Source organism: Lagopus muta, chromosome 8 (genome assembly GCF_023343835.1).
Source record: "Lagopus muta isolate bLagMut1 chromosome 8, bLagMut1 primary, whole genome shotgun sequence".
NCBI classification, from domain to species: Eukaryota; Metazoa; Chordata; class Aves; order Galliformes; family Phasianidae; genus Lagopus; species Lagopus muta.
In genome coordinates, this window is record NC_064440.1 from 19,334,598 (window position 1) to 19,362,237 (window position 27,640).

Below are 27,640 nucleotides of genomic sequence, written 5' to 3' on the forward strand. Positions count from 1 at the left end.
GTTACCTTTTCCTGATACACTTTCAGCTGTTCTGCATATTTCTGGTCTCTCTCTTCAAGTACCCTTAAATGATCCTCCTCTTTTTTCAAAAACTCTATTTCCCTGGTGAAAAGGAACATACATACATATGAAACAATAGTATGTAGAAATGTAGAAAAATACAGAAAATAAATATGCCCTGTTGCATTTATTAAAAATCTTCCTGTTAGTAAGTACATTGAAAAAAATCAATCTGTACTGTGTCATAGATTCATTTATTTCATAGTATCACAAAGCGGTGCATATATTTGCGTATACAATATTTACTTTATCACAGAATAAGTCACTTACGACACTAATTCACTCTGGGCTGAAAAACACTTGACCTTAAAAACTGGCAATCAAGTTGCACATCAAATATATGCAGAACTTTAATAATTGGATCTTACTTCCACAAACATACACACATGCAGCATTTTCCTTCCAAAAGCTATGGTAGATTTTCTTACAGAGAAGTAAATAACATTTTAATTTTCTATTTGGTTTCTCCTAAAGAAATCGCAATTATAGGTTATACTAAAAAGAAATAATGATTGCCAAAAGGAAATAGAATAAATAAATAAATAGAATAAATAGTATAAATAAAAGCTACTTTTTCATGCAAGGTAGACTCAAAAGCAGCAGCAAAACTTTTGAAAAACCTTTTCAGAAGTTGACTGAAGATATGAAAGAATCGAGCACGTATAGCCCTCTGCCAAATGACAAAAAGTGTGTTAAGCAAATCATACCTTTACATATTTTTGTTAGTTTTTCCTCTGATGTACAAAATATGCGAGAAAGGAAGAGAGACCTACTTACTTTTGTTGGTAATCCTTGAGCAGTTTCTTGGCCTTGTTGTATTTCTTTTCAAGGGCATCACATTGTTCTTGAGTTTCTTTAAGATGCTCATTTACTGTTTTGCACAAACTCTGTGCTTCTAACCAGTAGGTCTCCAACTTTTTAATTTTCTCCTTGCTTTCCTCTAAGTTTTGCTGAAGTTGGGCTTTATTTAATTTCCATTCACTTTTTTCTGCTTCAACAACTTCTAACTGAAAAGATTGAGAATTAATAAAATAATCTAAACTAAAAGATGAAACAAACAGTACATGTTTAGTAGAGAACAGTTAATAACGACTTATCAATAACATCAAAACAAGACACAGAACTTTTAAAGAAATCATATCAACTCCTCCAAACCTTGCTAATCCAAGTAAGTTCTAGAACGCAACTCTCAGGTGTCTTTTACTACTTTTTCATTAGTATTGCTTCCTTTTAAAAGAGTTAAAATTAGTAAAATCTTTACTGTTATTTGTTAAATAACTCGCCATCTCCATCCCTGGACAACCTATTTTGAAATAGTTGCAATCCAGCATTTACTTACTGCTTAATTTTCGAATTGCCTTAGATTACATACCTATAAATGGTATTGAAGGAGGTATCTTACCTAACAAACTCCTTAAACAATTAGCTATCCAATTACTTTTTTATAGCATTCAGTACTAAACATCACTGATTTCTTACTCTTGGTAGTAATCATTATGGCATTCTTAATGGTGGGAGTTACAATTTCCCTTCCAAAATGCTTTTTGGCAGTGAATGTTCTTGTGTGTATTTGAAATAGTATAAAGACCAGCACTCCATGCTACTACTTTGTTACCAACAGCTTGTTTAATATAGCTAATGAGAACAGTAGATCTTCCCTGACACTTTAATAAGACAAGGTCATCTTAACAAAGTATTATATATCCCTGGATTGATAACTAACAAGAAAATTAAGCAATTCCTCAACAAATGAAAGAAATAAGCCTCCTTCAGCTTAACAGCAGTCATGTTATGGAAATGAATATTAATCAATGTGAAGTTCTCTGGGTCTGGCCACCTATCTTGGAGATACTATTTGCACTAGGGAAACTGCTGCTTGTGAAATTAGGTAAGATCACCTCCTGATGGAACAGAGGTGTTGGAAGGATGAAACATTTACTGAATTTTTAAAAAAATGAGGCAAAAGAGTTATACTAATACCAACATTTTTAACAGTTTTTTAGCAAACCAGTGGGCTAAACATCAGGAATACTGCAAGAAGGAATACCATCAGAAAGTTAAATCAAAACTATCATAAGAACACAAAGTTTCAGATGCTGTGACTTTCCACACCTAGAGCTATAAAATTTTGCAAAGTGCAGGCAAAACTCCAGTAGATATTGTTATTCAAATTATTGTAATCTGAAGCTTTATCTTTGCCATGTCTCCTGCCACCCTCCTCCAATGGCATAGTGTGACTCATCCTAAAGCACACATTCCTTGTCAAGAAAACACTGAAGGATAATGGAATAAAAGCAGCTGCTCACCTACAGCAAATATTTCTAGAAAAAGACCATGCACAGATCTGCATCAATGGAAAAAGTGGCAAAAAGAACAAGAAACCTTTTCTCAGATAACTCAGAAGTTATCCAATCCTCACTGGGAAAACAAAACAAAACAAAACAAAACAAAAAGCCTACTGGAAAAATCTCTTTCCTCAAAGGTGGTCAGAAATGTGGGAGAGGTTAAGATGGCAAAGAAGGTAACAGAAACAACTTTCTGGCAACAGAAAGTCAGGCACTAACCACTATCTACAAACGCCAAGTCCATACTCAAAAAACAGGTTCCCTGCATTGAAAATATTCTCTCACTTGGTTGCAATCTTGCTTCACAGAGTGCCAGCTAAATTCAGTTTGATGGTAAGCAGTAATACTGAAGCATTCATTTTAAAATGGCACTTTTCCCAGCCCCTATTTGAGGATAGGTCTTCAGAAATACCAGTCTTGCTTAACACAGTAACACAGCCTGAGGCCTAAAACAGATTGCTGTCCCTCGCATTCAGCTTATTCCTGGTAAAATTTGCTGTTAGAAACAGTAATTAAAAAACAAACAAAAAAACAACTCAGTCACAATTCTTTGAAAACTTACCTTCTCCTTCAGTTGATTCACTTCAGCTACTGTTACTGCATGTTTTAACTGCAGCTGAAACAAACAAATACAAACTTGCAGGAGCACACAGGAAATTATACTTGAAATGCAAGTTTTAATGTTTGTCTAATCTCCCTCACATTAAGTCAGCTTATTTGTCAACTACAGAAGAAGTAAACGTGAACTTAAAAAAAAGAAGTTGAACTACATCATCACCTATGGTATAGAAAAAATGTTGAGTTTTTAACATTTGGATAAGTGAGGAGGTTAAGACAACATTTCAGTGTTCTAGGAAAATGAGAAGGCAATAATGCAGTTATGACAACAACTTGTACATAGAAACAAGTAAAAATGTAACAGTATTTTTTTTTTTTTAAACTTATCAGCACTGACAAATAAACACACAAGGTTTGATTTGAAAGTAAGCTTTGTACTTCAGAACAGAAATCTTCATAGAACAGTTACAGATGGATAAAGGCTACATCTGAACCAAATGTAAAAATTACTTTTAACGTGACAAGGAAACAGCATGCATATGAGTGTAAAGGTTTATTCTGACAGTTCTTATATTTAACTCTCCATCTATTACCCTGGGGGACCTTTTTACTTTTTAGTAAAGCATAATATACTGAATATTAAAATAGATGCATCCATAACTTAAAATCCATAACTGAAATTATGTTAATAACAGTGTGGTAATGATTCTAGCTGGGAATTCAATAGCACCCCAAGTAAATATGACACTTTTAAAGATGCCATAGCATCTGTGCCTCTCACAGAGGAGATGTAAATGCTCTCTATTTGAATTTTCAAACTATTGATCACTTTCCCAACATCAGGATTACCCAGAAAACAAACTTGAGAAGCTCTGTAAATATTGATCTTTTATAAAAGTAAATATGTACAAATAGCTTCTGAAAGTGCCAAGCTGGGACCAGACAGCTTCTTTGCAGTGTATTTTTCTTCTCTTGAATGAAAGTCACAAGTACTTAAAGCTACCAAAAAACCCACAGGCCCCTCCATGCCAAACACTGTACCACTTAAATCCCAGAATATAATCCACAGGCCTGAATAAGGCCAATAAACTCTTTAATAAACCCATCGGGAAAAAAGATCCCAATTTTCCAATTATGTTAAGTAGGGAATCACATAATGGAACCTCCTACTTGTTGTAAGTTCTTTATTTCCAACCTTTCCCCTTCTCACCAAAATGTAACAAAAAAAACCCCAAAAAACAAAAAACAAAACAGAGGAAACAACTTGGAAAAACCCTCTAAACCAAAATCAGACCTATCTCCAGAATCAGCTACTTCTATGTACACAGACCTCATCAACTTCAGCAACCCTCAGTATGTGTGAAGTCTATGTTTAAAGGGACATTTGTAAGAGAAATTTACTGCTGCCACTGGGAAAATAAACTGAAAACCACAACGATGGGGACATGAAAAATCATAGAATATTCAGATTTTCCCTGGTACATCATGAAGAATAGTAAAAAAAAACAAAACAAAACTGCTACTATTATACCTCTTTAAATTTAAGAAGAGATTGTGCTGAATCCATATCCAGTGGTAAACTGATATCTTCGTTTTCAGGAAGATCAAAAACTTCCACAGATTTTTCATGTAAATGTGATTCATATGTATCATCATCATCATCATACTCATCATCCTGGAAAAAAAAAAATTAGAAAAACATGACATCCAATAACATACAGAGTTTATAACACAAAGACAAGGATTTTCTAGGAAGAAGGAAAAGTCAGAGGAGGGTGACAGAGAGCCTGAGAGCAACTTCCACATGGGGAAAGGCTGAAAAACCTGGGTCTGTTCAGTTCAATAAGCACACAGCACCTAGGCTTCCCACCAAACAAGGGGTGACGGGCAGAAACCAGAACACAGGAAGTTCCACACTAACACAAGGAAGAACTTCTTCACTGTTAGAGTGATGGAGCACTGGAGCAGGCTGCCCAGAGAAGTTGTGGAGTCTCCTTCTCTGGAGACATACAGGATCCATCTGGATTCCTACCTGTGCGACCTGCTGTAGCAAACCAGCTTTAGCAGGAGGTTGGACGTGATGATCTCCAGAGGTTCCTTTCAACTCCTACAGTTCTGTGATTAATGCAAAGAACTGCAAAACTTCTTAACTAGTTACTAATCCTTTTTAGTTTCTTCTATCTGTGATAACTTTTAAAGGAGATTTGCAAACATTTCCATCAAAATTCCTCAAAAGAGAGTTAAGTAAGCCACAGACAACAAGATTCACAGCTCAAGCTTAAAAATATCTTTTGGATTATTGGTGAATATAGCAAGTAGTCATAACTGCATACGTTAATAAAGCTTGTGTACTAATTTTGTATTTTCTCTTTTAATCAGCTTGCCTGTTTTTTTTTTTGTTTTGTTTTTTTGCTTTTTTGCTTCCATTTGATTCAAAAAACATTCAACCCATTTGCAAAAGTAATCGAATGCTTTAAACATATGTGTGTGTATGATGTTTTACCTGCTCTGTATCATCATGAACATAGTGCTGCTCATACAGACATCTCTCCTGCTCTAAAGTCTCACTAATGAGGCGGGCTACTTCACTCTGAGTCCCTGGCTTCTCTCTGCCAATCAGAAACCTACAAAAGAAAAACAAATTACTTTGCAGCAAAAACTTAAGAGATATTTAAGTAGTTAGTTTGCCACATTATTGCCCTCAGCAACTTTTCTGTAAAATTCTCAAGCTATAGTTTTGTATTCTCCATTAATGAAAAACAGAAGGTATTACCTGATAGAAAACAACACATACCTCACTGTGCCTTTGGTATTTTTGAGTACAGTGGCTGCAAAGAACTGAGTAACTCCCACTAGACTTATGCCATCGACTTCCACAATTTGATCATTTACTTGAATTCTGCAAAAATAAATGCTTTAGATATCAGTTCAACCAAAGTATTTGACTAGATAGATTACTGACATGATAAATATCACTTAAAACTCCCTAGTAGCTAGAAACTTTGAGTACCAAGCATTCCATTGCTTAAAACTAATCTCCTGATCCTCAGTGACTATGCTGATTAGCAATTAAAAATTATATATAGTGTTTGCTTTGATATTTTTATACTATTCACACACTGAATGGATTCAGGATCGCCAGCTTGATTTTGTATCACTTCTACACGTGGACATTTTCTAAAATTTTCTCAGACATCCTGCAAGAAAACCTAAGCTCCTTTTGAAAAATGTCCTATATTAAGCAAAATAACTGCATTTTTTTAAATTTAACACAAACCAGCAATGCAATATTTCTTCACTTGAAGTCAGCTTTTGTAGCTTTATTCACAGTATTTGGCATATCAGATGAAAATGGCTGGGATCAGTCTGAAATGTGCAAAAACTGTAATCAATGCAGTGGAAAACTCACCGTCCATCTCTCTGAGCAGCTCCACCATCTGTTATTGTTTTTACAAAAATGCCCAGTTTTTCCAGCCCCTGATCAGCACCGACTCCCATTCCAATAATACTGATGCCCAGACCACTGTCACCTAAGGGATTAAAATATTTAATATTAGCTGCATAATAGATGATGCAACACTAAGCAGTTCTGAGGGGCTTTGAAGTGTTTCGAGTCATTCCATGCAAAAGATAAAAATATGTTTTATACATAAATATTTAATGCATAAATATGTAATGCATTAGATTTTTTTTTTCCAAGATACTTCTGAAAGGTTTTCTGTTTTGTAGTTATGACTTCCTATTAGATTCAAAGTTTCATGGAACCTGAAAGAGAATTTGAGTTCAAAGTTTGTGAATTGCACATATTCACAATATTCATTCAGACCAGCTGCTCATTAATGTATCCTTCCTAACTTCAATTAGGTATGACAGTTTGTCCTTAATGAAGGACTGTTCAATTAAAAGTCATTACATTCAACAGAATAGCTATGCGTAAAAGCTGCAGCCTACATTCAAAAATTCAAGAACCAATTGCAGCAAAAATGCAGTTTACAATTGCGTTATCTTTTCTTCTCATAGTATCTCTAATATTCAAGGTCTGATTCACACCTTTTTCAATTTCCACAGGAAATACTTCCATTTTCTCCACCCTTTTCTCAAGTTCATATTCAGCTGAGGCTGCCACAGGGTCAACTTCTTCGTTACGTCTATCATAATCTTCATTTGAGTAAGTACTGAAAACCTAAGAAAGGTGACCAAAAAAATAGCTTAGTACATTCTCAGCCCCTTCCAAACACGATGTAATTGAAAGAAAAATCAGTAGGGAAATTAAAGTGGTATTTCTAGAGATCCCATTTTCTAAGCAATTATCAATTTAATGAATACTGCTGCAATATTGTTTCCAGTTACATAAAAATAACATTACAAAAGATTCAAAACAATCACTTAAGCACTTTTTGCTTTGTAAATACAACAACTATATAAAAGAAGTCAAGGAAATCATAATCTCTTTTTGCTACAGAGTTAATTTTTTTAGGACTACATTCCCCCAAATCCTTTGTTTCTCCCTTCCCCCAAACCATCTGCCAATTACAGAGCCTCCACCAGATGTAGACTTCTGATTTTGCAGGGAATCATGTAGATTCTCAAGAAAAGGAAATGCCTTGTTACATACATTACTATTTTTAGTAGTCACTCCAGCTGAATTTCTGAATTGTTAAAAGATAAATAAACAACAAAATGAATAATGAGTATTAAGACAAATCAAGGAAAGAAGGAGCAACATGCAACATGCTCAATTTCACTTATCAGCATGTTCATTAATCATATACAAAACCGTAAGTTAGAGGTAAATCATATTCCCCCTCTTCAGCTATGGGAAAAACAAGGTTTTTCCGCTCAAGGTTTTTGCAGGCACTGATATCCCTGCGATATTCACTGATAAACATCCCTGCAAGACAAAACCAGTTACAGACTGCAGCTGCAATCTCCCTAATTGTGAACGTGTAGTGCTGACACAAAGTTCATTTACACTGGCCTACTAATGTTTTGCAACTTCTGCATTTTCACACTCGATAGGTACCTGAAATCATGTAAACATGACAGGATTAACTGTAATTAGGTAGTACTAACATTTTGCCAGTGAATTTATATCCACTAGTATACAGTGTTAGCTCTGCATGGCAGCATATTCAGACACAGAAAAACAGATTACCAAAAAGTGACTGATAATAACTCAGAAATAACACAGGCATCCTTCCTGATGCACCTCCAGACTACAGCTGGAGAAGTGTTCACAAATTGCTGTGTGCCATAAAACATGACCATGGATTTAATGGAGCAGTTCAGCAAGCAAGAGTAGATCCACTTGGTAGACAGCAAAAGAAACTCATTCTCAGAAGTCTCATTTCTTGGAAAGTTCTCTTAAGGAGGGAAATGAGTCTTCCTAAATCTTGTATACAGGTAAATAAACCAACAAACTCCTCCAGACACTAGAGGGCAACAACTGGCAACAGATAGACAATGGTTGCACTGAGGGTCTCCCTATTCTATAATCTTCACAGAAAAAATGCAATATAGACAAAGAAAGCCATCCAAGAAGCTTTATTTTACCAGTGACAGAAAAAAGTTGATAGGACTTCTTTGAATTAGTTTACCCCTAGCTGCCCAGATCAGTAAACAGTAGAAGCATTTGGATTTAATGGAGCACAGTTTTCCTTTGGAGCAAGACCTGTCTACTTTGGTGCCTTTACCAATCCCTTCTCCCCTACTCCTCCCCTCCCCCCCCCCCCCCAACAAATACATAAATAAAAATCAATGTCTCCAAAGTAGTAGTAGTAAGAGAGATTCCACAGTAATCAATGAAAAATGAATAGTAAAAGCAAAAAGGAAGATGACAGTAATTATTTGGGAGACACTGACCATCTTTTTTTTTTTATTAATTATTCTCTCACACACAGAGCACACAATGGTGCATGCAGTCACCAGCAAAGGGAAGACCAGTGCCTGCAGCAACAGCCACCAGGTGCTGGAGATTCAGGGGGAATAAAGTTACACCACCACCAAAGACTGAATGACATACGTTCATGCTTTGGGCCACCCATCTGGAAGTTTTAAAAATTATGAAATATTTTCCCAACTCAAAAGTAATAGCTTTGTACTTGAGTGTCTCATGGAATTTGCCCAAGTTGATTCAAAGCTGATGCACTGTAAGAACTCATCACCTGATGGGAACGGATCATAGAATTTAAAAGTAGGTTTGAGTTAAATTTGCCATTGTTATACATAGTATAATAATGGCACAAACATGCAAATGCAGATGAAGACTACTAACACTTCCCCACAACAGCTCCTTGAGGAAAAACCTATCTGAAATCAATTGTGACTGATCTATTAAGAGAGAAAATCATATTTGTCTCTTAAAATGACAGATGGGAACTATGCATGACCACTTAAATAACATTCTAAAAATCTTAATCCCAATTAAGAAAAGACAGAGCTGTTTGTAAAAGTAATGAGAACTGTATTCAGAGAAATCATTTTGAGGGAAAACATGAATTTATAAATAGAAGAATAGCAATACCAGTGACATACAACTGGAAGACAAACGTGGCAGTAACAAGAAGAAAAGCAAGAGCACACTAAAAAAACCCATAGCCAAAGGCAAAAGGCACATGTTCTTACTGTGTACGTGAGGAATCATAAATGGGATTTACCTTTTAGCAGACCAAATGGTTAAGTTGTTGACATTAATGTAAAAAGCACAGAACTGTTTGGTGAGTTTTCTGCCAAGCAGCAGAAGCAGTACTAAACACAGTTAAAATGTAGATAATAAGTAACATAAATTACAAGTTACAGAGTATAGAAGATTGATGAGAAAGCTAAACACAGTTCACCTCTGCACTGTGTCTGGCAGGATTTAGTCACTGAATCAAACACATTAGGAACAAAAGAAATTCTAATCTTACTATTTTAAAGGCACTGCAAGCTGGAGACAAAAAGATTATGAGCGAGAAAGAAAATAACAAGACAAAAAAAACCCCACAACAGTATTTCTTTTAAATATTTTTTTTCTTTTAAAAGCCAGGATGATGATAATCGTGTCAAATGTACTCTGGGCTATTAATAAGCTAACCATTATTAAAAAAACACCCCAAAACACTACTGAAAACAAGTATCTAACAAAGTGTAGATAGCATGTGTTTACCTTCCTTAGTGCTGCTGGACTGTATAAATATTTAACTTCCAACATACCCTCAAATAGCACGGCAATTCCCAAGAACAAGTTCATCTTCAAAAAGAATGAGCAGCACTGAGGACTCTGACATGAAACTATCTGCCCAAGCTGGTATTAAACATTATTACTAAAGAACAAAAGACAGGAATTACGTAAAACTCAATCAAGATTTTAACAGAAGTTAATCAAACAATTCTGATGTACATTTTACAACATTACAGGTTATAACGATAATCATAGGTTGGTAAGCTGGTTGTTTGTAACACACACTGCCCCAGGCTGCTTTGATGATGTTACCCAGTTCTGGCTGGCAGCCACAGCAGCACGTACTTACTGACAGCTACCTGCAGACTGCATGAACTTCCATTTCTTGAGGTTGACAGAAAGGGTTGGAAGGGACCTCTGGAGGTTATACTGGCCAACCTCCCAGCTCTAGCATGGCCAACTGATCTTGGGCTCAACTCATTTCTAAAAGAGGTGCTTAAGCAAACGCAAGTTATTGTCTCAACACCATAGAAAACCAAGTGAATTTGAAAGTCTTTTATCTTGTTACATCTCCAGAAAGTTAACTAGTTAATCTACCATTGGTACCTTCTGGACCCAGTAAAGCTAACGAACAGCAGAAAGAAAGCTGATCTGAAAGAAATAATTTCTTTTACACTCAAGTCTTCTTTTCTTCAGAATGAATAAAAATAATTTGAATCCAAATAAGTTCTCAGAAAATGCTGAATTTTTAAGGACTATTTTAATTAAACTGCAAAGACACATACCTGGAAATTTTCAAATATATACTTAGTCCTTGAAGAACAAATACTTTTTTTTTTTTTTTTTTTTTTTTTTTTTTTTTACAGAACAAATTGCATTTATTACCCAGGAAAATGAATCACTTCTGGAATGCAAAACTCAGTTAATCTCTGGCTAAAAGATGCTACGTTCAGTTACTGCTACTACACAAAACTGAAAATCTCCATCATAACGCTGTCACAGGAAACAGTATTATCACAGAAAAACAACAATTATCTCACAATTCAAAGTCTTAGAAGTGCTTATGAAGTCCTCCTCATAAACTACACACATTTTAGCAGGATGGTATTTCTTTAAGAAGGAAAATTCATGAGGAAGATTTGCTTGCACAGATCTCTGCTGTCAAGTCACAGAACAGAGCTCCACACCTATATTCATTTCTAGTAGAAAGATTTGTTTCTGCACAATCAAAAGCACAATGTTACAAACACAATTAAACAGTAAAAATCAACAACTGCCTCAAAGGGTTCCCAACTCATCAGAATGGAAGCAATTTCAACATCACTTTTAAATTCTAATGCAGTAATATTTGTGGGGAAGCACAACCTACGAAAGCAGTTAAAGTAACACTTAATGAGCTGGGAGAGTGGCACTGCAGTGTTACTGACACCTGCACCTTGAAACCTTGCCAAGCAGTTGGTTCATATGTCCTCTGAAATACGATTCTTACATTGACCATTCAAGTTTATTGACACTCAATAAAGCCACACAATCAAAATTCAAGTTATGTTTTCAGGAAAATTGCCTAATGATGAAAAGTTTCAGCTTTTTCAATGGATGGCCTTTGCAAGATGCCTGGCAAGACCTGAAGTACCCAGGCAAGCATGAATAATCATTTGAAACAGTAGCACTGAAGCAGGCCGAAGTATACCTACACTTAGCAGTTTACTCTTACAATCTCCCTCTCCCTTTGGAGTAGACATCACATTACCACTACGTTATTCCCTCTGTTTCTAAATGCTAGAAGGTTACCTCTTTTTGGCCGTTATTTCAGTGATGAGTGACTATCTGTTTCAAATCACTTCATGCTATCGGATGCTATGAATCAGAAAACAGAGACACCTGGTCTGTTTCCTGGTTTTATTGATGAACAAATAACACACCAAATTCAGGTTTGATTCAGAACAGTTGGTAACTGTTATATGGGCTGACACTGCAAATCATTCCATTCAATGTAACATTTCCTGTTGCCAAACAGGAGGGTTGTGCGCTTACCTGCTTGATCCCATATCTCTGCTAAGCTAATTTAACAAAGCAAACACGCCAAGCCATTACCACCACCAAGTTAGTTTGCATAAAGGTGTAAGGGCAGCCTTGCTCCAGATCCAAACATCATTTCCCAGCCAGCATATTCAGCCAGCATCATCCAACCTGGTTAGCATTTACATCCCCTGCCTGTGCTGTCCCCTCAGCCCCACTGAATGCCCAGGCTGGCACGTCTGCCCCACAGCACCTCCACCTCAGTTCTCCCGAGGTCGTATGCTTCACAGTTGCATGTTAGAAAATGGTCAACTACTCAATTCAGCCTGTTCCTAAATAAAACACATGGAACAAAATACAAGCATGGAACATACTTCCAGTTTATCAAATTAAGTAACTTAGCCCTTCAGCTGATGTTCCTCTAAGCCAAGGAATGCTTTTCCAACCACATTTTGGAGAAGTAAATCCAGAAATTCTCTGCCTAAAGAAGAATATGGCAATTACAGATTGTATTTCCCAGCCAATCTTTCCAGCAATTCCCAATCTTTTAATGAAGGAGAAGGAGAATCAACCCACCAAACCTGAAGTAAGCTGTTTCATCTATTGTTGGCTAGAGAGTAGACATCACAGCCCATATCAAACACACAAAAAATATTCACTGAAGTGACAAAACATTTTGTCATTCCAACTTGAAACTCAATTCTGCAAGTGTCTCAAATTCACAAATAAACCCAAGATACTCACAGTACAAAACTCTTATTTATGAAACCTTACAGCAGAGGAAACACCTGAATCAACTTATCTGAGATAACCAAAACTACAGTAATGTAATTTTCCTACTCTTACAATGAATTCTAATGATGCTGAAAGCAGAACATCAATTAAAATGTATCTGAAAGCAAGTCTACTAAGCAAAAATTTAACCACAACTACTTTGCCCTCTGCTATCAAGCCTAAGTATAAAAACTAACCTAATAATTATTGTTCTGTCATTGGTCACATAGTATTCAGTTCCTGCTCAGATGATTAAAACCCACAAACACTGAGAATTTCTGAACTGTGACAAGCTTAATGAGTTCCCTCATGACTCCATTGACATACATCTACCAAACTGTTTCGTCTCACTCTCTTCCTCCAATCTTATGTTCCCACTGTCCCATCCCACACCTAGCACTAGTCTCTCTTCCAAAGATACTTGAAACGTCAAATAAATTTCTGTTCTATTTAGAATGATAGAAAAGGTACAGGTTTATTTTTTTCCATTTCTCAAGAAGTAAATTATGAACAAGTTTCAGCTATTGCCTGCTTGTGCCTTCACATCAGTCTAGGTTAAGTAGTCTCAGCTGCTAATAGCAGCACTCATCACAAAGATGCTGAATCTTTCAGCAGCTTAACTGTTGAGCTAATGAACTTGTCTCCTACAAGTCTGCCTATCTGCCCACACTCTGCATAATCACCTTACCTCCCCTGCGATTCCTGCATCCTCCTGTATCACCGCCTCACGTTTGGCCGGACTACATCTCCAGTGAAACCCACAAGTGACTCCACCTTAGCTGTCCCTCCCTTCTCTTCCCCATCGCTGCCCTCCCAGCAAGACACAGCATGCACTGCACTGCTAGCTACCAAACGCACAAAGAATGGCAAATAAAGCTGCAGCCCTGCCACCATTGAGGACATCCGCAACGATCTTTGGAGGTGCCAATTTTCTCAAGATCAGGCAATAATTAAAAAATACTTTTAAAGATCTCTCTCTCTCTTCCGTCAAATTCAGGTGAAACTGCTAGAAAGTTAAAAGGTGAAAGGATTGAAAAAAACAGTGAGGACGGACTGGTGATGACACTCATAACCTCACATCCTCTTATTTGTCTGCTACATCCAACTGGAGAGCTAGCGTGCCATTTAACTGCATTCAGAGAATAATTTGGTCAAAAATACACTGAGATATAAATAGAAAGAGACAGGCTGCTTCAGCAATGAGGCACGATAGAAAAAGAATTTGTTTCCTTTTTCTGCTCAGATTTGGATTTTTACGTACAGTCCCATACCTCGGCACCAGCCTCTTTCCCAAAGACTCCTGAAATGCCAAATCCACCATTGTAAAACACCCATATCAAGTATTTCCTGAAATCTAAATAGAAGAACACTTCTGATATTAAAACAAAACAAAACAAAAAAGCGCCAAAGAAAGGCATACTTCTTTACAGAAAGCTGAAATAGAAACAAAAGGTCTCAATAAGGACCACAAATGCTTAATACTGGATGTAGAATTTTTTTAAACCAGATGAATCTATATGCAGAATTGAATGGATTTATGCTTCAGAAATATTTTCTGACTTCCAAGATGACTGAAATTTCAATAAAAGTTTAAAACCCACCCCCCAAAACCCAACAAAAAACAAAGAATAAAAAAAAACCACCATATTTTCACAGGTAACTTCTTCCTCCAGTTCACATCCATGCCTTTGGTTTTTTAACCTCTTATACTGCTAAGTCTGTCAGAAGAAAATGCGGCACTTCCAGATGCAAGTAAAACACAACCAAACCATGCTCAAAGCCAGGAGTATTTTTTGTGGAAATTGATTGAACGTTACTGTGGAGAGTACAGTAAGTTTGAGATAAAAATACGAAGTAAAGTTGTAGGACAAGATTGTTCAGATATAAGTGCTGGAACATTGATGCAAGCAATAAACAGAGCTTCAAAACACTTAAAATCTTTAAATTGTTTCATCATTAAAAAGATATTTAACAAATCCCTGATGGGAATACACTGCCACTGCCAAGAAAAAGTAGCTGACTTCCCACATGCCAGACAATTCTGTTCGTCTACTCTCAAGTTCAATTTCTATTTTCCTAAATCAATCTACTTCCACGTAATATACCAATCTCTTAATGCCACACAAGCATCTTACTGAAGTGCTTCAGTGGCTGACAAACAGTCGACCATTCATGCAATCATCAATTATTCTCTAATTACAACGACAACTGAAGACTATCCAGGGTCTGGGCATTTTCCACCAGTTAATGGATTTTGCATTCTTTTCTATGTATACAATCCAGAAGCATAGAAGGTACAGTTCAAAAATCAAGGGATGTATGACACTGAAGCACTACACAACATTTTGTTAAAACAATGATTGGGAGAGCACAAACTGATGTAGAAAAATTGTACATCTCCTAAAAATGGTAGCATTTATAGATGGGCTGTTACACATTAAATCTAGCTGAAGCCTATCTTCATTTACTGCTTCATTAACTTCCACAGTAAGCAGTTCTGTAGTAAAGAGAACAGACAGTGTGCCAGGCTGAACAAGACTGCTATTTGTATCCCAGCTAAACACAGAACAGCTCTATTTTGATGTGTGAGACAAATGGCAATATTATGAAGGATTTGCAGATTCCCTCAAGAGCAGCTGATACTTGGCTGGTTAGACCCACACACAAAGTACGAGACTGCTTTTAATTTCTTCATGCAAGAAAAAAAAAAAATAATGTTTTGCTCAACCGTAGCAAAATATAAAAGCCTTTATGAAGGTCGGTTTTGTTTTTAATTTACTTTAAGCCATGTTCTTCACTTAATCTTGAAGTAAAGTATTATTCACAGAGCTGGGGACAAACACCACCACGCAACTTAAACTGGTTAACACTGCAAATCAAACAGACCTACAGAAGTGAATCTGTATTATCTTTTTGGGTTATCAAAGCTACAGAACTTCTAAGGATCATAAATCATTACAGAACTTAGTCACAGTGCTATTCAAGGTTTTGAGGACAAAGTTTGATACAGTCAGAGCTAAAGACAGCTGAAGAAGCCAATTTGGAAACGAATGTTTGTTTTACCAACGGAAAGTTTCAGGATTACAAACATCAAACTACACTCTGTCATTACATCTGTGTTAATTAAAGCCTTTCAAGGTGATCATGTAATTGAGAGCGAGTTTAATCTCTACATTACAAAAGCATACTGAAGTATAAAGGGATAACAGCACAGTTACCTGACGTTATTTGCACTGTTCGTATTGCTGATCACTTGTGTGGTTTATTCAGAAAACTTTAGGACAAATACAATATGCTTGTGGATATCTTGGACAGCTGAGTGTACTTTACATTCCTTATTGGCTTCAGATGAGGCAACGAGGGGCTAAAAATAGCCCATGTCCCACAACACAAACCCAATCTGGCAGTGTAGTTCTGCTAGTAACTGCACAGCATCACTCTCATCACAACTGCAGGAAAAACAAACCACCGAGCCACAGTGCTCCTTAAGGGCTGCAGAGATCACACAGCAGCACTCATGTCACCTATGACAAGTAAGAAACCTTCCCCCACATTTATCATCAGCTTCTACAGAACTGAAGCTTTCATTTTAAAAGTCTCTTCGCCACTCATTTTCACAGGCACAGAGCGACTTCAAATAACATAGTATTTATATAAGTGTTCCATCGTTCCTGAAATTATCAGTTCAAAATTACGTGTTCTTAAGCCCCACTACAGCTGTCAACAATTGCAGAGCTCCAACACGGGTCAGACGCAGGGCTAACAGTATTAGCTTCAATCCACATCCCCTGGGAGCTCCCGTCTCTTTTTTATACTCAAAAGCCCTGTCAATTTCACAGCTGAGAAGAAACTTCTCAATACAGATATTACTCGAGCTCTCTCCATTACCTACACCATATCCCACGTTTGTGTTGAGACTATCACATGCAATGGTCACAAATCCATCATTGCAGAGACTCAAACATTTTAAAACACTTTTTCGTCCCCAAACATCTTCTGAATGTTTTGAATTTTCCTCCTCAAATGCCTGCTGCACAGCAGCTGTAAAACACAGAGCTGGCTGCTTTATAGCTGCTACATAGCTACACTGGGAAGAGCAGCAGGATGGGCCAGACCACAGCACGGAAGGAAAACAGCCAAAAAGCCAACTCCAGCCTGGCCCCATGCAGGAGGGTCTAGGAAGGGGAGAAACACAGCCTTCTCTTCCAGGGCTGCGGATGGCTGGAACGGCACTCACATTTCAGTCATGCTTACTTGTCTAAATAAAGCCGAAGGAAGTTAGCTGGATACAGTTCTCACTATGGCACTGCTTGGAGCTGTGGCTGGGGGCCAGAAATCATCTTTTTTTTTTTTTTTTTTTACCACTTGGGATTTTTCTCTTTCAACTTGAGATGCACTAAAATCTATCCATAAAGCCAAACAGGAAACCTATTGTATGAAAAGAGATCTGAAGAGAAATTTCACTGCTCATACTGCTACTAAGTACCATTTATTCTGTCAATCCTGAAGTCAGGCATCATGGCAATAACCATGTTATCTTAACACAAAAATACTAACAGTTGCTACTAAATCCATCTTTTGTCTGTGCAATTGATAACCTGGCAGAGGCTGGCTCTGGAGGCTTTCAGAGAAGCAGCTACAGTCAAAGGGCACTGGTTACCAAAACATGAGATTTGTCTACAGGAGAGCTCCCATCACAGCTGGCAGAGATTCCTATTAATGCTTTGAACTAAACCTGACACTGACGTAACAGAGAATGCAGGAAAAGCATGTTGCAATCACTGCTTCTAGGACTTCAGCAACAACAGACCCAGCCTACAGCAGGACAGCATGCACCAGCAAACCAAAGAGTACTTCTAGCAGATGACTTGCTGCGCTCCTCTCAGACACTGATGCACAGAAACACACAGAGAATGGATTGGTGCCCTCTGGCTTTCCAGCAGCCTTCACCCCATTCCTTATGCAGCTCCCAGAAGCAGCACTGCCCCCCCCCCTTCAGAGCTCCAGGTCACTGCTGAGACAGCATCAGCCACAAGAAAGCCATATAAAGCCATCCTGCCTACAGAAGGACTATAAGAAACCACAAGTAACAAAATGTGGATTTTGCCATACACAAACATCTTCCGGGACAGCACTGGCCTATCCTTATCAAACTGGGAGCTTCATGCTGCAAGAAGTACAGGAGTTGGATTTTTTACATCATTCTCAACAGCACAGAGAAAGCATAAAAACTGCTTTATTGAAGATGATGTTTTTTCTTCTACTATTACATGAATGAAAAAATACAGTTGAGAAAGCCTGGACAGTTTCCCACTCCATCTTGTTCCTCATCTGCCAGTCCTCTCAAATTTCAGGTGGGATGAGAATAACCACAGTCAGCAACAGGACTACAGGTACACAGGATTTGCACTACAGAATGACTTCATTCATTCTGTGGGTGTTTTTGGTGACTGAAGAACAGAAACCTACATCTTCTCAATTTGTTAGCACTCTAACTCGTAGTGCTTCTCATTATTAAGTCATTATATTATTAACTCTGTCTTCCACAACTTAGTGACTCAAACATGTTCATCACACTAATACTCCTAGAGAACATTCACCCTGCCAATATAAATATTATAGACATTACTTGTATTTTAATAAATATTCTATAATGGGTAATACTGCAAAAAAGTCTATAATCTTAAATAATGGGAACAAGTAATTCGATATTTTCCCACACCAAAGTCAAACAATATTTGAAATTGTATCTGAAGATTATTTTAAAAAAATCTGTACAAAAAGTAAAACTGAAACAGTCCTTTCCAGTGCAACACCACAATTTTAAACAAATGAAATCAAGCACTAAGGGCCATGTGTCTGAACTTCTTTCTAAAAGTTAGTGTTCCTAAAGGTATTAAGCAAGTGAAATCTCATGTGCTTTGCTATGCTACCTCATGAAGCTGCTGTGATTTAGAAATCACTTGTGACAACTTCCACTTCTCTCTTTTTCAGAAAACCAAGCAGTTTAGAGTTAAAGCCACGTAGTTAACACTACTGAAAGGGCTTTTACAGGTTTGAAAACAAAATGAAACACAAAACACTTCCAAAATACATTTCCTGGGTATTTTGAATTGCAAAACAGAAAAACGAAATAAACCTACAAAGAAAATTCAAATGTACATACCTTAATAGGAGCTGTAGAGAACTTGACTTTTCGGTCTGGCACAGGATCTTCCTCTTCAGAAAGTCCAGGAAACTCCTCGTACTCACTGTCATACATATATTCCTCCTCTTCCTCCAAAATTTCGTTGCCTTCAAGGTCCTGGCTCTCTGTATCCCTATAATCATCAAAAGCTGCATTTTCTATTCCAAAAGCACAGAAGCCATCTCTCTGCTTTTCTACTACTTGCTCCTCTTCTCCAGTATCCCCCTCTTGCTGTAGAACATCCTGAACTGGACCATCTTTAACAGACATCCCATCTCTCACTTCTTCCTGACTGGTTCCATTTCTTTCTGTAAACTCTTCTACTAAATCCAAGGAATAGCTGCTCCTTTTCCCTTCTTGCATTTGATATTTGAGTGGTTGATCCTCATTAACAACATGACCTTTATCCAAACCCTCTTTTCCATGCCCTGAGGTTTCATCTTGCACAGACAGCTCCACACAAGTCTCCTCAACAGGGGAAACCTGGGAAAGAATAGTCTCTGTTCTCCACTTTGCCTCCTGACAGGATATACTGCTCATATCCTGTAGGCTTCTCTCCAGCATGGCTTTCTCTCTCTTGTCTTTTTCAAATACTTCACACTGCCCACCTCTGTCTATCACAGGCACTTTGGTGGAGGCAATCTTCTCTGGACTTCTTTCAGCAGTAGTAGATGAATCCGAACTGCAGTGGCTTTTCAAAGGGCCCTGATTCAGGTCATCACTTTTGGAAATTTCTTTGGAATCTTCAGTATCACTGTCACCTAGAAAGCTTTCCAGCCTCCTAGAAATGGGCCCAGCATTCAAGATGGAGGTTTTGGAACCATTATTGGGATGCTGCTGCTTCAGCTCACTACCATGATTTTCAACCTTATCCAGTGCGACTGAAGGACTCACATCTGTATTAAAATTGAAGTGGTCTACCACACTGCTACTATCAGAAGCTGAACCATGTCTCCTCTTATCTTCACTTCTTTCACATTTGCTGGGAGAATATCTGTCCACAGAACTTCGTTGTTTTATATTTCTCTCGAACAGCTTCCTGGTCTCCGAAAACTTTTCTGCCAGGGCAACTTTGTCCAAGTCTGCCTCATCGTTGCTACGTATGATCTTATCAGCAGTAGAAGTCACAGACGACGAATCCACAGGACTGCTGCTGGGGCCAGTATTTGTATTAAGAAGATTGTTCTTTTGGATAATGAGGAAAGATGTGCTTCCTGGAGAAGGCCCATGTTCTGCTGCTGTGGCCCGACTGATTAATTTGGTCTCAGCAGGTGGACTACTTTCACAAGAGGGTGTGGAAGCAGAGCCTCCCATTTGCAGAAACATACTTTTGATCTTGTGAACTCTATTGCCATAAGTGGCAGCTCTACCTCGACTGTGTGGGTCATTTCCCCCTCCATTAGAAGAGGTGCTCAGCTTCTGCTGCAAACCCGTTTTGTTGGAAACGTTTTCGGGACTGTTCACTCCATCAAAAGAGCATTTGATAGCGTGAAAGTCAGATTTGTAGGCATTTCGGTGTGGAGAAGCACTTCTTAAAGTTCTTTCCCCTTTGCCCTCAGTTTTCATCATCGTCAGAGAGCAGCTCCCTCAGCTCCTGAGGAGCGGAAAGGAAAATTCACAGGCACCAAGCTGCCACCCTCCGACGCCGCGCAGAGCGGATCCTGCAGAAGAGCTGCCTTTTCCCCCTCAGCCGGCCTCCACGCTCACATTCAGACGGGCTGCGCCGGTGCATACACGGAGAGAAAGAAATCACAGCGCCTGTACGGCCACATCGGATGTTATCTCCGCTGCGGATCACAATATCCAGAAGGCCATCTGCAAGGGGACGCAGAGTTTTAATTAACTCGGGACCTCGCCAGCGTGCGACACGAATCCCGAACTCGCGTTCCCGGGCGGGAGAGCGGCGCGAGCCCAGATAAAGCCCATTGTGTCCGCCGGGACGCGCGGCTACTGCTGGCGGCGGCCGCCCGGGCATTAGCCCCGAGGGCTCCGCGGGGCAGCGGCCGTCCCCCGCCCGGCATCCCTCCGCCCGGCGCCGGCTGCCAGGGCCGCGGGGCCGCAGCACGGGGAGGAGGGGTGAGGCCGCCGGCCCTTCCTGCAGCCCGAGGAGGCCGGGCCGAGGCGAGGCGAAGGAACCCGGGTGCCCGCGGGCCGCCCGGAAGCGAGGGAGCCGCGAGTTTCGGCGGCGAGTCGGGGCTCCCCAGCGCCTCCGCACCTCGGGGGCCGCCCCGGCACCTCGCCCCAAACTTTCCGAGCCGGCCTACCTGGGGGCGGGGGTCCAGCCGGCTCCTTCCCTTCAGCGCTCCCGGCCGCCCGGCGGCCGCGCGCACCGCGCCATCGTTACCCGCCGCCCCGCGCTCCCCACGCCGCCTTCCTCCCGCCCCCGCGGCCCCGCTCCAAACCGCCCGCCCGCCCCGCGCCGCCTCTCACGCCGCTCAACGCCCTCCTCGGCTCGGCTCGGGCCCGCCCGCGCGCCGCCTCGCTCCGCTCGCACACAAAGAGAGGGAGCGGCGGGCGCGCCCTCGTTCCTCTCGGCGCGAGGGAAGAGAGGGGCTGGGGGGGGCGAGGGCAGCCCGGGATCTACCACGCCGCGCGAGTTGCGGGTGATACCATGTCGGCGGGACCGGCGGCCGTTAGCGCGGGGCGGGGCGGCCCGGGGCCCGCGAAGGCGTCGAGGCGAGTGGCGGCGGGGAGCGGCCCGGGCCTGGCCCACCGCACCCTCACCGAAGAACGCGGCCGAGGCGCCGTCCGGGCCGCCCCCGGGGAAGGGCCGCGCGGGATTTTCGAAGCCCGGCGCGGCGGCCGCGGTGTTGATGCCGCTCCCGGCTGAGGGCGTCCCGGCGCGGATAGCCGGAAGTAAAGGGAATGCCGCATCCGCAGACTTTTCTCCCTTTTTCAAATCCACGCCGTTTTAGCAGAAAACCCCCTGACGAGCACGTGGCGCCGCGCGGAAATTCTCCCCGCCGGTACCAAGTGAGAGCCCGGCGGGCAGCGGCGTGTCGGGCACGGCTCTGCGGGGCCTCCGGGGAGCCGCGGAGCGCCTTGCCAGCGGGACTGCGCGTGCACAACTGCGTTGGTCCAAATTGCGGCACGGGCTGTGAGCCATCCCGCGAGGTGCGCGGATCGGGTTACTGGCCAGAAGTTGCTTCCACGTAGTATGTACAAATCGCACAACGATCAAGAGAGCGCCCAAAGAAACCAACAGAATGCCTGTATTAAAAAGTATTAAAAAGAACTGCAGGCAGATTCTGTATTTTTGCCCTGTGGGAACGTCCAAAATGTGATGGTTTTTCATTCCAAATTCAAATAACTGAGTTTCCAGAGGAACAAAAACTTGAGAAGAGCCAAAGTGCATTTCATCTTGTAGTTACCAGACCAGCGGTGAAATTCAGACATTCTTACAGACATCCACACTGGCTTTTTCTAGCACTTCATTTTTCTGAAACAAAGGGGCTATGAAATTCTTCAGACTTTCTTCCGTGTTTTCAAGTGTTGGGACAGCAGTGTTCACCAAGACCTGCCTCTAGCAGCCTAAGGTACATCCTGAAGCACTGCTTTAAGTAACGTTTTACAATAAGTAGTTTCAATCCAAGAGTGACAAATGTTTCACATGTTGAGAATATGTAGTTCTTACCTAGAACAAAGTAGCAGTGACCTTCCTCCCACATCTCCTGAAACTGTTCTTCCTGGGGCTCCCAGGCTGGGCTGAAGCTGCAAGGCTTCTGCACCATTTCCAATGCACAGTGCTGTAAGAGAACACAAAGAAAACCTCATTGTACAAAACAAAGTAAATACAGGGTTGTTCTGCAGTTTGAACACTGGGCAAAGACCATTCTGTGCACTGTTTCAGGAGCCTGCCAGCACGTAGGAGGCAGTTCAAAGGCAGAGCTCAGGAACAACATAATAATAGAGCTCAGCTCCAACCTGTGCCCAGGAAAGTGAAAGGCCTTTGCACAAGGTGCCTAAATGAGGCTGCAGCAGGAACATACTCTCCTGTTTTGAATTCCCCTGTGCTTCAGGAAGGTGGGATTACAGAGCATAAACATAAATGTAAGTGCACCAAAGATATCTTTATAAGGAGAAAAAAAAAAAAAAAAAAAAAAAAAAAAAAAAAAAAAAAAAAGAAGTCTTATTCTACCTAGGATAAGATATGCAAGTTATTTAGGCTAACTATGCTGGCTAGAAGGGACAACATTATCAGGATGGACTGGTTTCTAGTGAGGAAAGACTGAACTGTACTCTAGGTGAATTGATATGAAAGAAATAACAGAACTATTTACAGAAACAGTGACTAACAAGATTAGAGGAATTCAAGATAAGTACATCTGGAATTTGAGCAAGAAATCTGGGAAGGTGAAGTAGCTTGGGATTTCACCATAGCTAAAACTGCATTGAAATCCAGGAAGAGCATCCCAGAGATTCAGACTGTGGAGGTAAAACAACAGTGAATAAGCAAGTGGTTTGCACTGAGCATTTTGGCAGTGGAGTGTATTCTGGAAGGACCTCGGCTGCTCAAAATCTTGGGGAAAAGGAATGTATTGTGGTATATGAACTCATGAAACCCACGAAAACAGACAAAAAGGAAATGGTTTCCACGAAAAAGAAGATTCTGTAAACTTGGTTGCCCAAACTGCACTGAGGTAAGGTTTGTTTCAGCATTCACTCACAGACCACCACTAGTACAAGAATTACAATATGTGATGGTAAACTAGACCAGATTTTGGAATGGGATTCCCCTAGCAGCTTGCTTTTTCTGTAGAACATTACAGTTGCACAGCAGGACCCCAAAGATTACAAGTGTTGTGGATGAAGAAATGCTTGAAAGACAGGAGCTAATTAAGTTTCACTCAGTTCCATTCAAATCATGCTGGATAACTTGGTAATTACTCTGCTGCGTGCCAACAGCACCACAGAGAAAGCCTGAAACATCATTGTGTTTGTCTTTGCTATTGTATATGATGACATATATGTTCAGCATTTCTTTTCATTTCTAAAACTGCAGCCCCAGTGGTTGGGTAAGTTACTGCCTGTTCTGTGTTTTGCTTCTTCTTCTTCAAGTTGAAATGGAGCTGAAATGGTGAACAGCAGTGCTGTAATCCGGATGGTTTACTCTTGGTTTCTCCTGCTATTGTCACCACTGAGCCTTCCCCATTCTCCCATTCCTTTGTTTTCAGCTGTCACTTGAGCCAAATTATAAAGAAAAAGCCTTTCTTCAGTAAGCATACTGTAGAATGGCATATTTTATAGGTCTGAAAGAAAGAAAAAAGCGGACCATTAGTACAGGCCCTAATAAGAGTTTTATTTTTAAAATTTGCAAGTGCATTAAAAAAATACTTTGTTGCAAGCAAACTTTAGTTAGAAAGCTATTATGATTTCTGAGTACTGACACTACGAGCTAAGTGCCAGTACTCAACACTCAAGTCCTCAGCTTTCACGGTTGTCACTTCTGCCTCACAGCAGGGCTGACCTCTCTAATTCCCAAACGTGTCTGTTGTGCAAAGCTCCAGGGAGGGGCAATTCTGTTTGATAATATACATCATGCCTATCTAATGTATTAATTTTCATAAATCAGTACTTCATTTGCCACTTGCTGACTAAGAGCTGGGCCCTTTAGGGACAGGTTTGTCTGCAGAATGGTAAATCCAGTTAGTAACTAGTTCCTCCTACAGCCCACCCAGCGTGTTGTTTCTCAGAAATCCTGTGAATTAATACCCTGACTAATATTCTGGCCACAGAACCACAAACGGTAAATGAAGGTTGATGCAACAGCACTGAAACCTGCATTGAGAGCTACTGGCATGCCAGCATGTTACCAATGATTTCTGCAAGCTAACATTACTTTACATCACAGCTCCAAAGCACATTGGAGATTCTTCACTGGAAGAATCTCTTGAGTTCCAAGTCTACAGAGCCTCCTACTCCCTTAAGCTGCTAAAAAAAAAAAAAAAATAATAATAATAAAAAACCTGACTAGAAAATGCTTGTGATTTTGTGATTTCCCTCACCTTACAAGTCCCATTTCTGAGGCATCCAAACCCTCACAGCCACTTGCCACACTGGCAAACTCATGAAAAAAAAAAAAAAAAAAAAAAAAAAAAAAAAAGCAGCAGGGATGTGAAGAAAGATGCCATTGTAGAATTCTGTGAACACTGGTTTCAGAACATACCAGGTTTCTCAAGCATAGTAAGCAGATGTTAGCGTGACAAGGAGGCAGGGGGTCTTAATAAGAGCCATCCCACTGAATGCTTTTTGAGCAGAAAAATCCCTCAGTGCATTTTTTGGCTTGATAACTGGAGTGCTGATGACATGGTTTAATTGAATTTACAGGAATTCAGCAAATAAAGTTCATGACTATTGTCTATTTCACCAATTTCCAAAGCAACAAAGCACACGCTGTCACACTGCCTGCATGTTTCTGAGTATCTCCTACTCTGAGGAGACTTTTGAAAACTGGCCAACTGGTTCAACCAGATTTGACACTGCCTAAGACTTTCCAGCAATAATTATGTTCTAACGAGTTTTGTAAAAACAAGCAGAGGAGGAAGAGAGACCTGGTAAAGTCAGCCAAGGGAAAGGTAAGAGATTGCTCCTTACAAGCCATTGGAAAATCCTGCACAAGTCACACAGGAGGAAAACGTGATGAATGTTATCAGTCATAAGAAAAGCCTCAGTTTGAAATTGTGTCTTTTTAAAAGTGGAAGTCAGTCAACTAAGAGACACGCAGTGGAAGGATAACTGACATCTTTAATTCCAGACTTCACAGCACAATTTCTTATTCAGAAGCATTAGATTCTGTTTGGCCAAGCAGTTTTTATACAAAACCCAAAGTGCTTCTGTAAATCTCTTATCTTAATAATAATCAAGAAAGCTATGAGACTGATTTGAAATAAGTCCTGCTCACAAAGTTACGTGCATTTAAAAAAGAATAAAGAACATCTATGTTGTTTCATAGCACGACTAGGAAATCGTTCTGTTAAAATGCCTACCCAGAAGACATATATGCTTATGCACACTTAAAAAAAGTATTTTTGAGTTATAAGATAACCTCATAACCTTTGACAGGCACTCCTTAAAAAGTATCTTAATTTTAACCTTCATATTTCCCAGACCATCTAAAAAACAGACACATGTATGCAGAGATTATGTTTAGATTATAATTTAAAGCCAAGCCAATGTAGGCTGGAAGCAAACTAGAAACTTTATAACTGCTTAGTTTTTTTAAATTGAACTAGCACTTATGTCATAAAGTGAAAAAGGAAAAAGTACAATCTCATAGATGAGTAAATTGTTTCCCTGAGTTACTTACAATTTCAAATAAATAAGGCAATGTTTTGAAATTCTGTCAGTATAGAACATGTATGTCCTTAACATTTCCTAGACTTAGAATATTAAAAAAACCAAACAAACAAACAAACAAAAAAAACAACCAACTAACCATCAACTAATAATGTCACAAAAGCAGGAGAAAAGTATGAAGTGAATTCAGGTTCAAAAATTCAGTTAGCTTCTTTAGTAAGTAAGGCTGAGTTATGTGAGCAATAATTATGGAAAATAACACAAAAATGAAAGGTGGAGATAAAAACAGAAGGTACAATTTAGGTATACATTATACACAACAAAACAAAACAAAACAAAACAAAACAAAAAATTTAGATCACAGAATCACAGAATTGTAGGGGTTGGAAGGGACCTTCAGAGATCATTGAGTCCAACCAGATCTGTTATGTACCAGGAAAATTTTTTAGTATGATGCAAGGAACTACCAAGAAAACATGCCATTTCCTAACTTTCTTTAGACAGAAAAGAGGAATCAGATGCCCACTGCAAGATGTACCTGCAATTATGGTAGATGAGTAAGCAAATGGCATTACAAGAAAAAAAAAAAAAGAGAAGCATTTTATGTAAATGCTAAATTCTCATCAACATTTTCAGAGAAATTATTATTATCAGTGAAATTATCAGTGAATCTGTAAAATAGCTTTAAGGGTGTTTATATATGTGCGTGTCTATACAATCAACAGTAATTAGAGCTAATTTTGGAAAGTTCAACTAAAAACATTCAGTTTTTCCTTGGAAAATAAGTCCTCATTTAAAAAAATTTTAGAGGACAAAATAACTGTAAAGAAAATTCTTTACCATTAAGACAGATTTTTTTTTTTTTTTAAATGTGAGAAGACATATTTCACTTAAGCTGGGTTTTTTTTCTCATTTCTAATTTAGCTTTTGAATCCAATCACACATTGTCCAGATCTAGCAAGAAATAACTATCTTATGACTGAAATCTTTCCTACCATAACCCCTAAAGTAAGAGGCAAAAAGAAACCCACACTCTCCAAATCCAAGCAAAAAAGTAATCTCTCAGAAGCAATCAACAAGCTTCGCACTACTGTTACGAACTATGACTGAAAAAATACATTGTGGGAGAGCAATTTCCTCTTCAGTGCCTGGTGAATAGCAGGCACTACCGCTTTCTGAACTGCAGAGAGATGTGCCAGCCACCTGTTCCAAGGTATTATCTAATTTGAAAATGTCTGT

At 39.6% G+C, this 27,640-nt stretch overlaps 1 protein-coding gene across 5 annotated transcripts in view; it reads right to left on the reverse strand.

Annotated features, from left to right (window-relative positions):
* LOC125697163 (neurabin-1-like) overlaps positions 1-22,656 on the reverse strand; it is a 41,230-nt gene extending 18,574 nt beyond the window's left edge. For 2 of the 5 annotated variants that reach the window (XM_048953953.1, XM_048953949.1), the window contains exons 1-10: positions 21,370-21,480; positions 19,085-20,920; positions 7,014-7,146; positions 6,373-6,493; positions 5,758-5,862; positions 5,467-5,587; positions 4,495-4,638; positions 2,968-3,021; positions 838-1,067; positions 6-102 (exon numbers count right to left, since the gene is read on the reverse strand). In XM_048953953.1, coding sequence (XP_048809910.1) covers positions 6-102; positions 838-1,067; positions 2,968-3,021; positions 4,495-4,638; positions 5,467-5,587; positions 5,758-5,862; positions 6,373-6,493; positions 7,014-7,146; positions 19,085-20,674 — 2,595 coding nt within the window. In that variant the 5' untranslated portion in view covers positions 20,675-20,920; positions 21,370-21,480. Of the gene's footprint in view, positions 1-5; positions 103-837; positions 1,068-2,967; positions 3,022-4,494; positions 4,639-5,466; positions 5,588-5,757; positions 5,863-6,372; positions 6,494-7,013; positions 7,147-19,084; positions 20,921-21,369; positions 21,481-21,535; positions 21,650-21,715; positions 21,800-21,829 lie in introns of those variants that run through there. The other 3 variants (XM_048953951.1, XM_048953952.1, XM_048953950.1) reach the window with 3 other exon arrangements.
* Positions 22,657-27,640: the final 4,984 nt, after the last annotated feature.